This window comes from Idiotropiscis lumnitzeri, chromosome 12, assembly GCF_059441095.1.
Source record: "Idiotropiscis lumnitzeri isolate Australia: NSW breed Sydney's pygmy pipehorse chromosome 12, RoL_Ilum_1.0, whole genome shotgun sequence".
NCBI lineage: Eukaryota > Metazoa > Chordata > Actinopteri > Syngnathiformes > Syngnathidae > Idiotropiscis > Idiotropiscis lumnitzeri.
Genome location: NC_142402.1, coordinates 13957594 through 13973173, shown reverse-complemented (window position 1 = coordinate 13973173; position 15580 = coordinate 13957594). Strand labels below are relative to the sequence as shown.

General features: G+C 38.7%; 3 protein-coding genes across 3 annotated transcripts in view; 1 reads left to right on the top strand and 2 right to left on the bottom strand.

Annotated features, from left to right (window-relative positions):
• Positions 1 to 524: 524 nt before the first annotated feature.
• Positions 525 to 4066, bottom strand: cacybp (calcyclin binding protein). The gene is made up of 6 exons (XM_088312167.1): positions 3908 to 4066; positions 2743 to 2953; positions 2566 to 2662; positions 1733 to 1832; positions 1222 to 1316; positions 525 to 1122 (listed from the first exon to the last, which is right to left on the bottom strand). The coding sequence occupies exons 1-6, from the start codon at positions 3923 to 3925 to the stop codon at positions 957 to 959; spliced, it is 687 nt and encodes a 228-aa protein (XP_088168293.1). The 5' UTR covers positions 3926 to 4066; the 3' UTR covers positions 525 to 956.
• An 826-nt stretch (positions 4067 to 4892) lies between these two features.
• mrps14 (mitochondrial ribosomal protein S14) lies at positions 4893 to 6311 on the bottom strand. The gene is made up of 3 exons (XM_088310652.1): positions 6175 to 6311; positions 5655 to 5819; positions 4893 to 5318 (listed from the first exon to the last, which is right to left on the bottom strand). Exons 1-3 carry the CDS (start codon positions 6241 to 6243, stop codon positions 5136 to 5138), a joined length of 417 nt encoding a protein of 138 aa, XP_088166778.1. The 5' UTR covers positions 6244 to 6311; the 3' UTR covers positions 4893 to 5135.
• A 6727-nt stretch (positions 6312 to 13038) lies between these two features.
• The window catches only part of tnn (tenascin N), a 30341-nt gene continuing 27799 nt past the window's right edge, over positions 13039 to 15580 (top strand). The window contains exons 1-2 of the mRNA XM_088310653.1: positions 13039 to 13206; positions 13289 to 14055. The gene's annotated coding sequence lies outside the window, so the exon portion shown is untranslated. The remainder of the gene's footprint in view (positions 13207 to 13288; positions 14056 to 15580) is intronic.

Here is a 15580-nt window from a genome sequence, read left to right as displayed (position 1 = left end):
CTACATCTCCCACAATGCCCCTCTTTAGCTCGACGTTTATTTCCTATAAATTTTCTTACACCTAATATACATTACACAGAAACAAACGCCCGCACGTGTGCATGTTTTGACTCACTAGACTACTGGCGCCACCTGGTGGACAGAAATTCTGTAGCAAATTCTAAATACTGCGTCAGTTTACGACTTACGTTTCGAGTTTACGGACCAGAAAAGGAAGTGGTCACGAGGCACAAGAAAGCACGGTCAGTTACCACGGTCTTCACTTGTTTTGTATTTATGGACTAAAAATGTTTTTCATACAAATATTTACTGTGCCGATAACTCAGGTTAGTGAGAGTACGAAGCGTTTCGACGTACGTACTCATACTATAATGTAAGCAGAGGACATGACTCAACAGTACCACCTGCCGGTAGTATTTTTTGAGAGCGGGTTCGCCAAGCTGAACCCAATTGAAGAATTTGACTTTTCAAGTGAAATACAGTTCGTTTGTAATCAAATACAATAAAAATAAAACAATACAAAAAACTTTTAAAATTGTATTCATGAGAACTGCACGAATGACTGGAATGGTGTCTGCTAACAATCCTTCAATTTGACAAAGCAAGAAAAGTATGACAACTATCAAAAAAGACATGGTGTACAAAAAAAAAAAACAACCTTCATAGAATGTCAAGAAAATAAAGGCTGATGATGGTTAATGCTCATGTCATTTTTAATACCAGGACTAATCTGATGTTGCATCTTGGACAGGACATGTCATTTTCTTAACGTGCTGTTTTGGTCCAAGCTAAACCAGGTCATAATCAACATGGCTGCTGGCGCCCTAATAGTTGTATGTTCTTTAAAACATGTAGAAGGTAATCACTAAGACATGAAGTAATCCCATTTTTTAATCGGTCAAAATTGGATTGGTAGCTCTCATATAGTCCTGCGATGGTGGAATGGTGACTGAAGTTTAAAAATCCATCATGCCTTCTTCTCCTCTGATCTTCTTCTCCTGGGATTCCGACCAAGCTTTGTTGATGGTTCTCTTCATCTCGTCGTCGCCGTCCGTGTAGATTTTCTTCAACATGCTCATCAGGCCCTCGCTGGGGTCGGCCTTGTCATCGACATTGGGCTTACTGTCAACAGGCGACAAGAAGAAGCGTACGGGGAAATGGGGGGGTTAGTTGGGTTCAAAATCATGGCAAAGGATCCTGTCAAATTAGGCAATATCTTACTCTTTCTCCTTGGACTGTTTTTCTACTGAAGTGAGGAACTCCCACTTCTTGGTTGCCTGCTTCTTGCACATGATCACAACCATATCTGTTTTTATCTGAAAGGGGCAGAACAAGGCTTTTAAAGATATTGCTCTTCATTACAAAATAAAATTTAAGGCAAGAAAATGGATATACAATTATATAGTTCTAATAGTTATGCTTGGAAATAAGCAACATTATTTATTTGAGGGGGGGGGGCATGAAAACATGACATATTATTCTAGTAAAACATTTCTTTTCCAAACCGTTTTGAGCCACCGTATTGTGTATTTACAATAAACTTTCCATTTTATTTTTTACATAAATAAAGGCAGACATACGACGGTATACTCCACAGTCGAGTAAATAAAATCCCAAGCTAACATTTCAGAAAATATTAGGCCTGCGCAATATTGGGGGGAAAAAAATAATATGTCAATATGGTTTGTTCAACATTTGATTTTCAAGCGCTTTCAGTAAACGTGTTTGTCACCTTAGTGCTGCTGTTCTGCTCATCAATTGGATACAACAGATTGAGAACGGTCATCTGGTGATTCTTCCCTTCAAGCTCCTTGACCAGCACAGAAAATGACCTGCAGAATTGGCAGTACAACATCCACATTGGTTTGATTAGCAGTGGACAGTAAAGAAACAATATAGGGGGGGGGGTCCTTGGATCACAATTGGCAAACCGTCACCTCAATTGCATCAGAAGGCTCTGTCCTCTTTTACTAACCATGTTCCATTACAGTAAATATTTGTATGAAAAACAGCTTTAATCCAGAACCACAACATAGACTCGCGTCAATACAGAAATTTGTTAACCGCATGCTGGTCAAAATTGTTTATCGTCTCCCCCTGCATATTCACCTTTTTTTCGGCGTAATGCATCCACAGTGTTTTCACAGGAAATCAATTCTATTCATTTTTTTGTGCTGTCTACCTGAGCTTGTGGTGTAGAGTTGCCAGTATTTTGGAAGAACAATTTTGAACAGAAATTTTGGATGAACGCAGTGAAAAATTATTTTGAGAGTGTTTAGGAAAATCTGGCATTCATTCTGGGGATGGCGGCCCGGCCGCTGTTGTCGAAGAGACAGAAAGAGTGTTAAATCACTAGAACACTCAATTCTAAAATCAGGCAATTTGGATTGTATTATATTTAAGCAGCAAGTGTTTTTCATACAAATATTTATATACAGTTATGATTTTACAACTGTGGTCGGTGACAGACCTGTGTACAAACTTAATTTGCTGTGGCAACACCAGGACTACATTTCAAACCGAGGAGCACCTGTACTTTCTTGTGGTTTTCATGGTGCGACATACCTTTCAGAAAAATTGACTTCCACTTTCTCAGATGGAATCTTGTGCACATTTTTCAAGGTGAGGTAAATCTTCACAAACTTCTCCGACTGGTCCCACGCTGTATTGGATTGAAATATACATCACACACTTGTAGACTGATTAAGAGAAACCTGACAAGCAGTGCCTTGCATGCCGTACCATAATTGGTGATCTTGACCGTGTACACCGCCTTAGAGGATGCCGCCGGGTCAGCCTGTCTCCGGGCTTGTTGCTCTTTCTGTTGACGTTTGGTCGCAAGCTCTTTCTCAACCTTTTCCTGCTCTTGCTTGAGCAGCTCCTGCACCCTCTTCCTCTCTGCCTTCTCTGTGAGAGAAGACAGCTCCACCAAGTCTGCCTCCAACTGGTTGATCTGTTTTCAGGGAATTTATTGTCAAAAAAATGTTTTGTGAAAACTAAAAAATTCACTATATGATTACATTTTACGCTTTGGTTGGTGAGTATGTTCAACTATCAACCAACCAACAGCTATAGAATATTTTTAGAATTAATTATTCACTCTAACCTATTATGCAAAGGAACACCACCAAAAAAGTGAGCGCTCCAAGTTAAAACATTATGATCATTATTAAAATACAGTAGGTCTCATCTTATTCCAAAAATAATTTTTAAATTTCGATGTGCCTGGGGTGAACGCAATGAAAACCTGTTTGTGAAGGCAGCACAGAATTTCCCTGTATTGAACATGATTGCGTTCGCTGTAGTGTCTTATTTTGCGGATCCGATCAATGACATTAAACGGATCACCAAAACATGACATTACAACCGATCCGATGCAGCCGATCAGATGTGAGTATGATTAATTATTTACTGCCTTAATCCTGTCGTAATACATTTATTGTATATAGGGTCGAATCAAAACTCAAACTGGTTGATTAAAAGAGTTAATTAAAAAAAATAGATGCATAAAATTATGGAGGCACTTTGACTTCACATTGTTGTAGATGTAGAATGTTCTCCACGTCGAATGTCCTCGCAAACTACCGCGTAAGTAGCTCTATTCGGGTGACTCGAGATGCTTTCGTCACTCTAAGAGAAATTAAACTGTAACAGCGGGAATATTCACACTAACATTGCATTAATAATGTAGTACAACCAAATATAATCAATGACTAAAAGACATTCAAATCGAATCTAAAAAGGCAAATAGAGTAAAATGGTCCAAGCCATAATTTGAAGTAGTCTAGCTAGCTTGCGTAGCATTACTTTCATTTTAACCGGAAAAGGCCAGATGGCTGAGTATATAATTAAAGAGGTAGACATGTACAGTGGATATAGATTGATTAGATGAGAACATGTAACGTACCTGCTCCGTTAGGTCCATTTAGTGTTTGGATGGAGTTTTTTTTTTAATTTGCAAAAAGACGCTATCTTGCGCGTAGCAGGTCAACGAGTCATGTGCGTCCATTCGCGGAGCGCCACACTGTTCCTCGACGCCAATTTCAGATGCGGCTCAATTAGACCATGAGCGCGCTAGCGCCACCCCTCGCATAAATGTGGCATTACAGACATGTGGGTAACTTCCTGTAAACTGTTGGCTCATGTTATATGCATATTCTGCCTCTAAATTCGCAGTAATTTTTCAAATTGGAGAGACAGTATTTTTTTGTCTATAATACATCTTATTTTAATATAATTTCCCCTCAGATTATGCATTAGGACTACAGTACAGTATAGTGTATATTACCAACCACATACTGCATATATCAAACATATTAAATCCATCCATTATCCAAACCATTTCTTTAGAGGGTCGCAGGCATGCTTGAGTCTCTCCCAGCTATCTTCTGGCGATTCATCACAATGTAAAAACAGTGATTGTACTCACCACTTTGCAGGGATTGTCAGGGGCTGACAATTTTTATGAATAAGGCCGGAGGGTCGAGGCCGGAACCCGTACCAAGATAGCAGCCGGAGGGTGAGGGGACTGACCGGCAAAAAAGGGTCAAGTGCCCAGCTCTGGTTATAAATATATTATTTAGGACAGAGTGAAATTAGATAATTTTCCATGGCACACTGATTGAGAATCAGAGTTTACACCCCCCCCATGAAATGCTATATTTTGGGATGTTATAAAAACAAAATGAGACGAAGATAAAGCATTTGAAAACTTCTCACCTTAAACGTAGGTGACTGTTCCGACATAGCCAATCACATTCATATTCATGTTCAATTTGAGTCGGCACACACCTGCCACCACTTAACGTAACTCTTATTAACAGCAAAGAATGTTCAGCTATTCTAAGCATAATGACATCTACATATTTCTTCAAATAAGCAATACACAAACATGAACGTACATTTGAATTTATTAACAATGTTATATTGAGTTTGACATTCCCCATTCAAACCCTAAATATGCTGTCATGTACAGTATACTTTGTTGGTACCAGATGGGCTCTCCTACACGCATTTCAGAATAAAATAAACTTTTTGTCATGAACCAGCGCTTAAACACCTTAACATGACTATAAAATGTCAAAACGAGTCATGCACTCACTGGCACGGAAAGTCACTGGCTGTTTCTTTCGGGGTTACCACCTCGCCCTCAGGATGCCGGACAATTGGTTGTGGTCGGCCAGGTGACGGAAGACGATCCGACTAAGTCGCCACCTGCGCTTCACTCCGCGTGGCCGGGAGGTCATCACACACCTGTTGCGTATCCTCACAGGACAGGAGTCTCGTGGCAACGCTGCGATTTCTTTATCTGCCAACTCCTGGAATATGTGTAAAGAGCATTTGAAGTATTAACTTTGAACAAAAACAGATATGTAGTTTTGCACATTCAACTATCATATAACTATCAACTTACACTTTACTAAAATCAATCAGAATAATGCACCGATAATACACATCTATACCAATTCACAAGTGTGACATACACGGTACATTATTGATAGTTCCAGTTGTAACAAAGTGCGTTACATGGAGTAAAGGACAACGTAGCAATTAATTACGATGCACAAATAGTTTTACTTATATTCAATTTAAGCTCATTACTATTAGTACAATGCTATTAAGTTTTTATTTTTGAACATTGTTGCATTGTGTACCTGGAGTTCTTTAGGTAAGATTGTGTTCTTCCTCAGCGAGTTGATCCGCAGCCGCTCGTCAGCGTAGTCAAAGGCCATCTGTCTTCTCTTGACGTCTCTCAGCATCCTCCAGTCAACGTAATAACCCCTTGCTTGTTCCACAGCGCCCCAGCAGACCCTCAGAGCCTGCACACAAGTGTTCAGGAGGTAATCAACCAACCCATTTTGTTCCACACACAAAAAAATGTCAGTGTCCGGTGTGCAACATGGAGGAGTGCACTCCAAATGATTCGGTAGAAATCTGCTTTTGGTACAAGAATTAATTTCTAAGATAATGCAACAGTATAAACGTCTATTCATATCACATATATATATTAATTTGTTTCTCATAATATTGCGATTTTTATATGTAAAAAATGGTCCCGAAAGTATGAATTCGTCATGTATTTAGCTCCTCCGTATCAGCTCACGACGGAAACATACTTCAGTCCAGTATCACGACACAACGCCAAAATCAAAACGTAACTTTTAAGTTCACTACCTGATTGGGAGCGCAAAAACTGTTATAAAGGACATCGATGCCCAGCCGCGCAACAACGGCAGCCGCCATGTTGAATTAAATCGCTTGCTCCCGAAGCTGAGTCGAGACTCAGACCAGCTTAATGTCGCCTCCTAGCGACCAAGAAGGCGAATTTAAAATATTTTATGTCAAACGTTATTTTCCCTGAGTGGGGAAAGGCAAAATAATAGCACGCTGTGCTAACATACACTAAATATGTGCCTAAAAAAAATCAAATAAAAGTTGACTCAAAGATTGTAATTTACACTGCAGACACCAAACTGAATGCGATTTAAATATGAAGTCAGTTTTCAGCCATCATAACTTGACAAAAATACCTGCTTACAACCATACAGCAGTATGCAGTATATGTGTTTATCAAAAGTAACTCTGGTGGAGAGTGATTTAAAGCTCATCAAGCACATTTATATTTATTTATATTTATATGTGTCCTTTTAGGGCCACATTTGAGTTTTAATACATTTAAATTATGGAAAACAACAACAAAAAATGCATAGGCAAAATAGTTCATTTAAATAATAAAATAATTTATTGTGATTCATAATGGTATCATTTCTAATTAATATACTTGTATTTATAATAGTTTACCTTTCCGCAACATTTAAAACAAAAGTAATCAATTACTAATTAAGTGTTTCAATGAACTAAATGTATTTAAAAAATTAAAAAAAAAAGGCTAAGTGAACGCAACAAATATACCAATCCTCTTCCGCTAGATTTAAGGATATACATTGTCCACCCTTCATTTTGACAACAAATCCAAACTAAGTCCTTAAGGTGGCAGTATACACCTACCAAAATTAAAGCTGGTTAGGATCACCAAAAACATATTGGACAAACTTTGTAGCTCAAGAGTGTAATTGCAACTTGGTGAGGGTGACGGAGGGCTTCCACCCTTGAACATGCAATCAATGGCTTCATGGTGGGCGATATGGTTAAATTTGCCAATGGTGGCTTTGTGCAAGCGCCACTAATCTGCAGTCTGGACGTCGACGGACAAGCACCTGCTCTGGAGCGAGTGTCAGAGTCTACAGAAGTCAGTGCTAACACTATAATATATATATTTTTTAAATCTGTCGATGAGGTCCAAAATAAAAAAAAAAAATAAAAAAAATAAGCTAAAATGTGATGTATGACCCCTGCCATACTTTTATTCGACAAAAATAAGACAAAAAATAAAAATAACTGTACACTGTATAGATCTTTTATTAATTTAATCGACAATTTTAAACAGATTCCGATCTTATTAAGATTTCCATATTCATGCTGGTGTTATATGATGGATAAATAAATATTAACAAATTATAAACAGTAGTTGGTGGCTTCCTCTATGAACACACTCTAGTGTATAGAATATAAAACAGGCTTAGAAAAGCTGTGTACACGCCTCTGGGCATTGCATTCACCGCGAAACTAAATGTGAAACAGCATGATGCCTGACTGGTTAGAAAACAACAAAACATAAAAACCTAAAACAAAGAATTACATATGGTGTACTTAAAGCAACGGCATAACTTTGCCTTAGGATAGTCTACTAGTTTCATGCTAACACACAACAAAAACGCCTTAGATGGGCTAACAAATAGCATCGGTGTTTTAGAAATCGTCTGCCTCAAACCTGAAGAATTATTTTGCAAATTTCCCTACTGTGGGACTAATAAAGGACATCTTATCTTTTACCAGCTACAGTATGATAGCAAATGTAGCATTTTCCTTTTAAAGTGTCGAAATCATCATAAAATAAACAAATTTCAGATAAAAAAAAAATAGCTTAATAGTATCTTAAACGTGAGTAACTCATTACTCTACAACGACAATAATATTGTAAAGAAACACATTACTTTCACATGCACGTAACTTGTAATATGTAATAGATTACATTTTGGAAGTAACTTGCCCAACACTGCGCATAATTTTATTGATAGCAGTAGACGTTTTTTCAACTGAAACAAGCTGATTACAGTGAACAAATCATCATTGAATTTCTTGAACAACAGGCTATACGCTGTGTTTCTCCGCAACGTCACGCAAACTCCAGACAAGTTGACCTCGACGGGTTCACCACTTCAGAGTCAACTTTTATGGGCACAATTCAACTTGTAACAACAGAGTAGCCCTGCTGTGTTTCCAAAGTGGGCGGCTTTCCCATTATGTGCAACATGACCTATGGATGAACCTGTGGATCAAACTGAAAGGTGCTCAGGAACCACGCAGACTTGTACCAAGGCTGTGCAGCCTTAAATTCTTCACATACTGGAGTGGTCCCAACATTTATTGATCCAAGCCAACTATTTTAGGCATACCACCAAATAAAAATGGCTTAAATTGTGTCTGAAATATAATAACGATAATCTTGTCTGAATTGAATAACAAATATGCTTGGTTATATTTAACGCAAAGCTATTATTACGGACAATTTAGTCCTCAGTGAATCTGACATACGTGGTTTTGCAATGTGGGAGGAAGCCGCGTGGTGGGGGTGAACGCGCAAGCGAAGGGAGAACATGCAAACCTGGGATTCAAACCCGCAGGCAGGCATGCTTATCACTACCACAAAGTGCTGCAGATGTATAAAGAATGCTTAACACATTTCTTAGAACACCCTTCAAATTAGCGAACATGTATGCAGCACGATGGTGCTTTAATGCGGACGCTTTCAATTTCAGCGCGCGTACAACGTTTTCTCATTTTAAACAACATTGAGGAATTTCAAAGTGAATTCATCAGTCTTATACTTATCTTTAACTCATTTGTAACACATTCATCCTCTTAAGTATTTTTTGCTAAGGATTGTACAGTGCACGAAACGGAAAATTGGAAAATTCATGGAAAAAAATAATTTTATTTTAGTATTGAAAATATCTATTTTTTTGTGTTTAGGAGCTTCTACATAATAACATAAACATATTTTTGGATAATTGCCAATATATTCCAATGGCATTTAGGGTAACTGTGGAATAATGTTATTTTTGGCTAATAAATGATCATGCTTAGTTAAGATAATATATTACACAAGTCAAGTCAAAATGACACGTCAAAGAAAACCCCCAAAAATTGTTAATGTTTTTTGTGTATTTCAGATGTCACCGTGCTCAATAGACAACAGAAAGTGCAAATCCAGGTTAGGAATATAAAGAATATTAAGAAAAAAAAAGAGAAAGAGGAAGAACCCCCTCGAACAAATGATTTATTTCTCTTTCTATGAAGCCTTTGTGAGATGTACTCCAACTCCTGCTGAGGGGAAAATGTGAACGGGAGACATTTCCCGTATTTCTGTCACTAGGTAAAATAAATAGCTTTTCCTACCTCAAGATCTTGTCGGCTCAACATTTGGAGCCTCGCTTTTCAAGCCTTCAACTGGCTCATTGTTCTACACCATGAATGATTGTCACGGCACAGGCAAAGAAATAACTGAGCACGTTGCAGCATTTTCAAATAAAACAACCACCGTCAAACCATTCATACTTGAACTTCATGAAATGCTTAAAATTAAAGCATTGTGCATTTTTTTACCACATTTTAACCTGGCTCTCGGGTGTCTTAATAACATGTCACGGGTACACTTTTGTCGGGGATTTTTTGGGAATAAATTATTTTGTAAAAAAACGAGACTAAAGAACAGTAGATTTCAGACCTGCAGCCAAAATCTCAGTTCCCTAATCGTGGATGCATTTGGAAATTCACTCCGAGCACACACTGCCAGTCGTCGCTGCATCGGCGTCCATCTGAATGACGCAGATGCAACTGATTCTTAGTGACCCCACTGACCTGGTTTCAACACCTCAGGAATGTCTGAGAGCGCCACACACACATGCACAAATACAGATGTTTCCCAACATTGGAAAAAAATGCTTGCTTACTCAAAAGGTCACACGGACTCACCTTGGGAGGTGGGAGGCGGTCTCTAAGGGCCCATTTGACAGCGCCCAAGTCCACATCATCCGCAAGTGGAGATCTTGCGATTACTTCAACTTCATTTACGTAGACTGTGCACCTCTCGTGCGCTTAATTTAAGCGGTTTGAAAAGAGCTGCTTCCATTGGCCGGGAAGCAACTCGACTGTGTTCACTCCCACAACTGAGCAAACGCCCGTGTCGACCTGCATACGTTTATGTAAATATCAAGGGAGAGAAAACTCCACCCATGCGTACAGTTAAATTGTGCTTTGCGCTAGACTTGTTCTCGCCACTTAAGTCAGTTTAAATTTTAATTGAACTTCATATTATTTATACAAAGTACATATTCAGAGATTTAAGTGTGATGGGAATGGCGTCATTTAAAATTCAAAAGCCTCCAATAAGGGCCTTGGTGTTCCAAAACTGATTACAAAGACTCTAATGGGACTTTTGTCGTGTGGTTTTAATAACGTAGTTATTACAAATATCGGAGGTCCTCGGTTTACAGCGGATATATTCTTATATGTCTTCGTTACGTGTTATATATCTTTATATGCTAGTTTCCCGTATGCGGAAAACGGTGTCTGCTGAATAATGCAGGGACCGTCGTGTTTCATCATGCTCTTGCAGAGACAGATATATCACCAACTTTGACTGTCTGTGCGTTTCAACACTTGCAGCAGAACCAACAGAGTCTTGTGGGTCCAACGAAGGGGATTTCTCTCATGCTCTGCCAAGGGCAACATTTCTAGAAAACCAGAAACTCCACTCCTGAGATTTATGTGATACGGCAGCACAATTTCTGTGAATTAGATACTGTTTCATTCAAGCATGTGCGAAGTGCAATGGTAAAAGGGCCCTTGTCCCAACCCCCCCGCCTCCTTCTTTGAAAATAATTGCGTAAGCATGATGGTAAAAATAACAGTAATAAAAAAAGAAATTGTGCGAGGGGCTGGAGACACATCTGGGATTTGATTTTGCAAAAGGGACCACCAACATTCTACGATGTATGGCAGTCCTCGGGCTTTATGGACAAAACTTTTATGAACCAAAGAATCAAGAAGTGTAATTCCAGGTGTGGTTTATGCGGAAATCAGTCATTTTATGTCCCCTATCTGTCCCGCTTATGAGGTACAAACTTTTCTCTGATGTTTAAAATGTCAGCGAGTAAAAACTGCTCTCATGGTGTGTTGTGGTATCCAGGGTGCGGGAAAATGCAAAGAATAAGAAAGTGTCGCATTAGCGGAAGAAATAGAGGAAGCTAGGCTAACAGTTAGCCGTTCTGCTAAGTGGAAACCAGTTGTTGTTATTTTTAATGTGCTGAATGGCTTGTGAGACGTTCAAGTGTTTCCGTAGCATTTAATTTAGTTTTTAATCAATGCACTTTCGGATATCAATTGTAGTTGCCATTTTCAGTCAGTCTATTTTATCTCACACATTGGCCTGTGTGGGTTTTATTGATTTAAATGTGCGACATCGGGTGCTAAATTTGGTGCCATGTCATTGAAGAATGTGTGCTGGAATCTTTCAACACAACCACTTGTTCTTGTATTTTTGCCTGGCAACAGCGAGAGCGTCGGGTCACTGACCTCTACAGAATGTTTACGATGGTTGTCCTTTGACGTTTATTTATTTTTTTGGAGCACATAGTGGAGGAAAATCCTCAGATCTGATGCAAGAGCTGTGTAAAAAAAAAAATACAATGCTAATTCTCTGAGTAGCTGCAGTGATGCAGAACTATATTAAATCAACTTCATTACAGTAAAAGGTGAACATTCATGAGGGGATAATGTGGCTTATTTTTTTAACATCTCAAATCTGAGGGCTGACAGCAGGTGCAAAGGGAGTCAGTGTAGTGATAAAAACAGAACCAAAAAAATGCGGAACATGATGTAACAATGTTGCAGAGCAGGTTTAAAAAAAAAAAAATGCCTCTGAGGCATTCGACAAATGTAAACACGTCAAATCTTTTCCTGCGCTTCCTCTAAATCTAATCACGTCGTTTCCATGTAAACATTTTTTTTTTTTCATTTTTACAAAGGCTGGAAAGAATTTGATATTGTAATGACGTAAAGTGGCCAACTCGGAGTTTGTTAGCGGAATAACACACATGAGGCTTTCAAACGTCGGTTTTCATCATCAAGTCGCTTGGACAGCAATTGTGCTTCCCAATGACTAAACGGCTTCCAGATTCACAAGGAAACTTGTAATCAGTGGCACTGCGCTGCCCTGTGGGGACTTGCCTATTTGATTGAACGTTAGCTGAACATATATAATAATTGTTCAAATTCAAACATTACAGTGCTGCTTTTTATCCACTTCCATAGGAAAATGCGTTTTTTTTTTATAGCTTGTGGAATACACATTTGTATTATATTGACAAAAGTATTGAGACACGCCTCACGTTTTAATAATTTTAGCTATTATTAATTATTATCTTAGTTTACCCTGAATCTCAATTCAATAAATAAATAAATTAATTAAAATAAGATAAGATTATCCTTTATTGAAGTCTAAGGAGGAAATTGAAGCGTTGCAGCGGTGCAGGGTAAAGCAGCACATGGAAAATAAAGTATTTATTTTTTTTTTATGACAGACTAGTGGTGAGCACATTGGCCTCACAATTTTGAGGTTGCGTCATGACAATAAACATTTTCACTGATATATGTGGTCGATGTCATCATATTTCATTCATAAATATGACCCTCTCAATCATTGCAGGAATCAATTCATTGAACACATGATCATTATTATCGTCATGATTATATTTTAAAATTCTCAACTCGTGTTATCGCATAGCTAAAGTGTGCGTATGCGTGCGTGTGTCATGATCTATTTTGTTTGATTTTCGGTTTTCCTTTTGTTTCTTTGTGTCTGGTTGCTTTGTTGTGTGCTTGTCATCCCGGTTCCTGGTGTCACGCAATCAGCTCCCTCCACCCTTTGCGTCTTGTCCAGGTGTTCCTCGTTGTCACTGTCGTTAATTCGCTTGTATTTAGTTCCCTGTTTCCACGGTCATGAAGGATCGGGGCAAAAGGTGGTCAACCAATGTCCACGTCATCTGTGATTTTTTGATTGACCTAGCCAACTTTAAAACATGCGTAAGTACAGATATTCTAGCAAGGTTTGTATAAACCTACTTGGGACATGTTAATCTCCTGCTTTTCTCCTTCTGCCTTGTAGTGCGTCCGCTTCAACTCTGTTGAATTTAAAGCAAATGAAAGCATCTGCTTCCATTGGCCGGGAAGAAAGTCGGCTGTGTTCACACCCACGACGGCGCAAAAGCCATCTGCGAAAATACCAAAAGACCAATACGCACAGTGGTTTTTGAATGTGGGAGGAAACTGGAAAAAAAGCATTTGGAGAACATGCAAACTCCACACAGGAAGGCCCTAGCCCAGATACAAACCGATGACCTCTGAACTGTGGTACCAATGTTCTTAGGAAGGTTTGAAGATGCAACTTAACAGGCATCTTTAAGATAAAGTAGAACTCCATTTTTATTTCATTTTTTTTTTCTTTCTTTCTGTTGTCACTTCATGTGAGTGTAATATCCTAATACTTTAGTCCACAACTAGGAACGCGACAGGAATTGCCAAGGCACCTGGCTGTGCATTATTGAGATGCTTTGAGCAAACAAACGGTAATAAACAATGGCGTTAAATCAGATTGTGACACTTTTGGCAGGAGTGCTGATTTGTTCCGTTAATTACGGCACAACACCCGAGATGGCGAAATTCATTTGGTAAACAACAGCTGGGTGTTCTCGCATATGGCGGTCGTCATGAGGAATGAGCCAGTGCTATGCGGCAGTGGAGCGATTCATCTTGGCTGGATGGGACGGGGCATAACGGTGAAGCTCTGCAGCAGGTGTGGAGGAATTCTTAACAAATTGCTTCCTCCAGCTGAGCAGAGTGGCATGGAATGGAGGCGCCCAATCTGACAGTAAGGTTAGCAATTTTATCTCCCTTCCATCTTTATTGTAAATAACAATATTCCCTGTATTCTACTCTCTTCTGGGAATAACGGGGCAACTCTGAACAGTTAATGTTAGATTAGACATGCGTTGGCTGGTTCAGCATGACAGTTGCATAGTCTTTTTTTTTTTTTTTCTTTTTTTTTAACTTTCTAATCCCCATAACCGCAGAAATCCTGCTTTGTCTCTCAGCAAAGTGACAAGACAATATCATAGAACGACAGAGAGGAACAAGGTCTATTTTCGAGGGGGGGGTCACAATTTTTCCATCAGTGACACTTCTTAGATATGACAAAATATGTGCTTATGTGCTATTCTAGTTATCCTAACTCAAAGGGTTTGAAGAAACCCCCCTAAATAACTACATATTGGGATTGTTTTTGTTCTAGTATAAAGCGCTCTTAAAAATGACCATTCAAGGATGGCACAAAACTATGGAACAGCAAACCAACACATGCTTATTTTGTGCATTTTTTTTTCCTAAAAATAAAATCATTCTTAATTTGTACATTGTCAAGGGATCATGTTTGTCCTGCATATCATTTCAAATCCGCAAATAAAAATTAGGCCTATTCAGTATGTAATATATTACAACTATAAATAACTACAGTCGGCCCCTGCATTGGCACTCTCTTTTTTTTTTTTTTTTAAACCTTTTTTATACGGTTACTTAAGTCTATTTTCGGTTTGGGACAGGCTGCCAGTCCCGTCCCTGAAATATTTCTTCGGATTTGCATATCGAGCTACTGTATCTCCCTATTCATCTTTACATCCAGCTATCTATCGAGAAATAATCTATCTGTCCCTAATAAAAATGAGATTAGTGTAGGTCAAATAAAAACTAATATTGTTGCTATATTTCATCAAGAGCACAAATCAAATCAAATAAAAAGCGAATATGGCATTGTTATTCCTTGAGGGCATTCAAACACAACCATTTTAGAGTTGCATCACCCGCTGTGACCAGCCACTGTCGCCTAACAGGAAACAAAGATATTTCCGTGGAAGTATAAGTTCATGGATGGAATACGTGCTCATTTCCCGGGAAGCGCTGTTATCGTCATCAGACGCTCGTATGCATACAAACGCAGTGAGACACTTTGGCAACTCCCGAAAATGAATGATCTGAAAAGAAGGAGGCCGGATAAATACCAGGAGATGGCAACCATTCAAAATTGGAAGTTAACTTAGAATTTCTTCAGTCACATGAGATCAAATTTTGCCCAAATTATTCCAATGGCTCAATGTGGAATCAGGCGAGACATTTTTAAAAATTTTTTTTTAAATACTCAGAGGAACGCTGTACTGTATCGCACATAAACGTGGTGACAAGTTTGCAGTTTGACATATGCGTGGCGCATTCCTTAGTGGATGCTCCGCTTACTTCATCTTCAACCCAGCCAAAAGTTGGACCCTATGCACAAAAAAAAAAAAAAAAACACTAATATATTTTTCTGATGGGGGGGAAAAAAAAATAATCCATGTGATATGATTACATT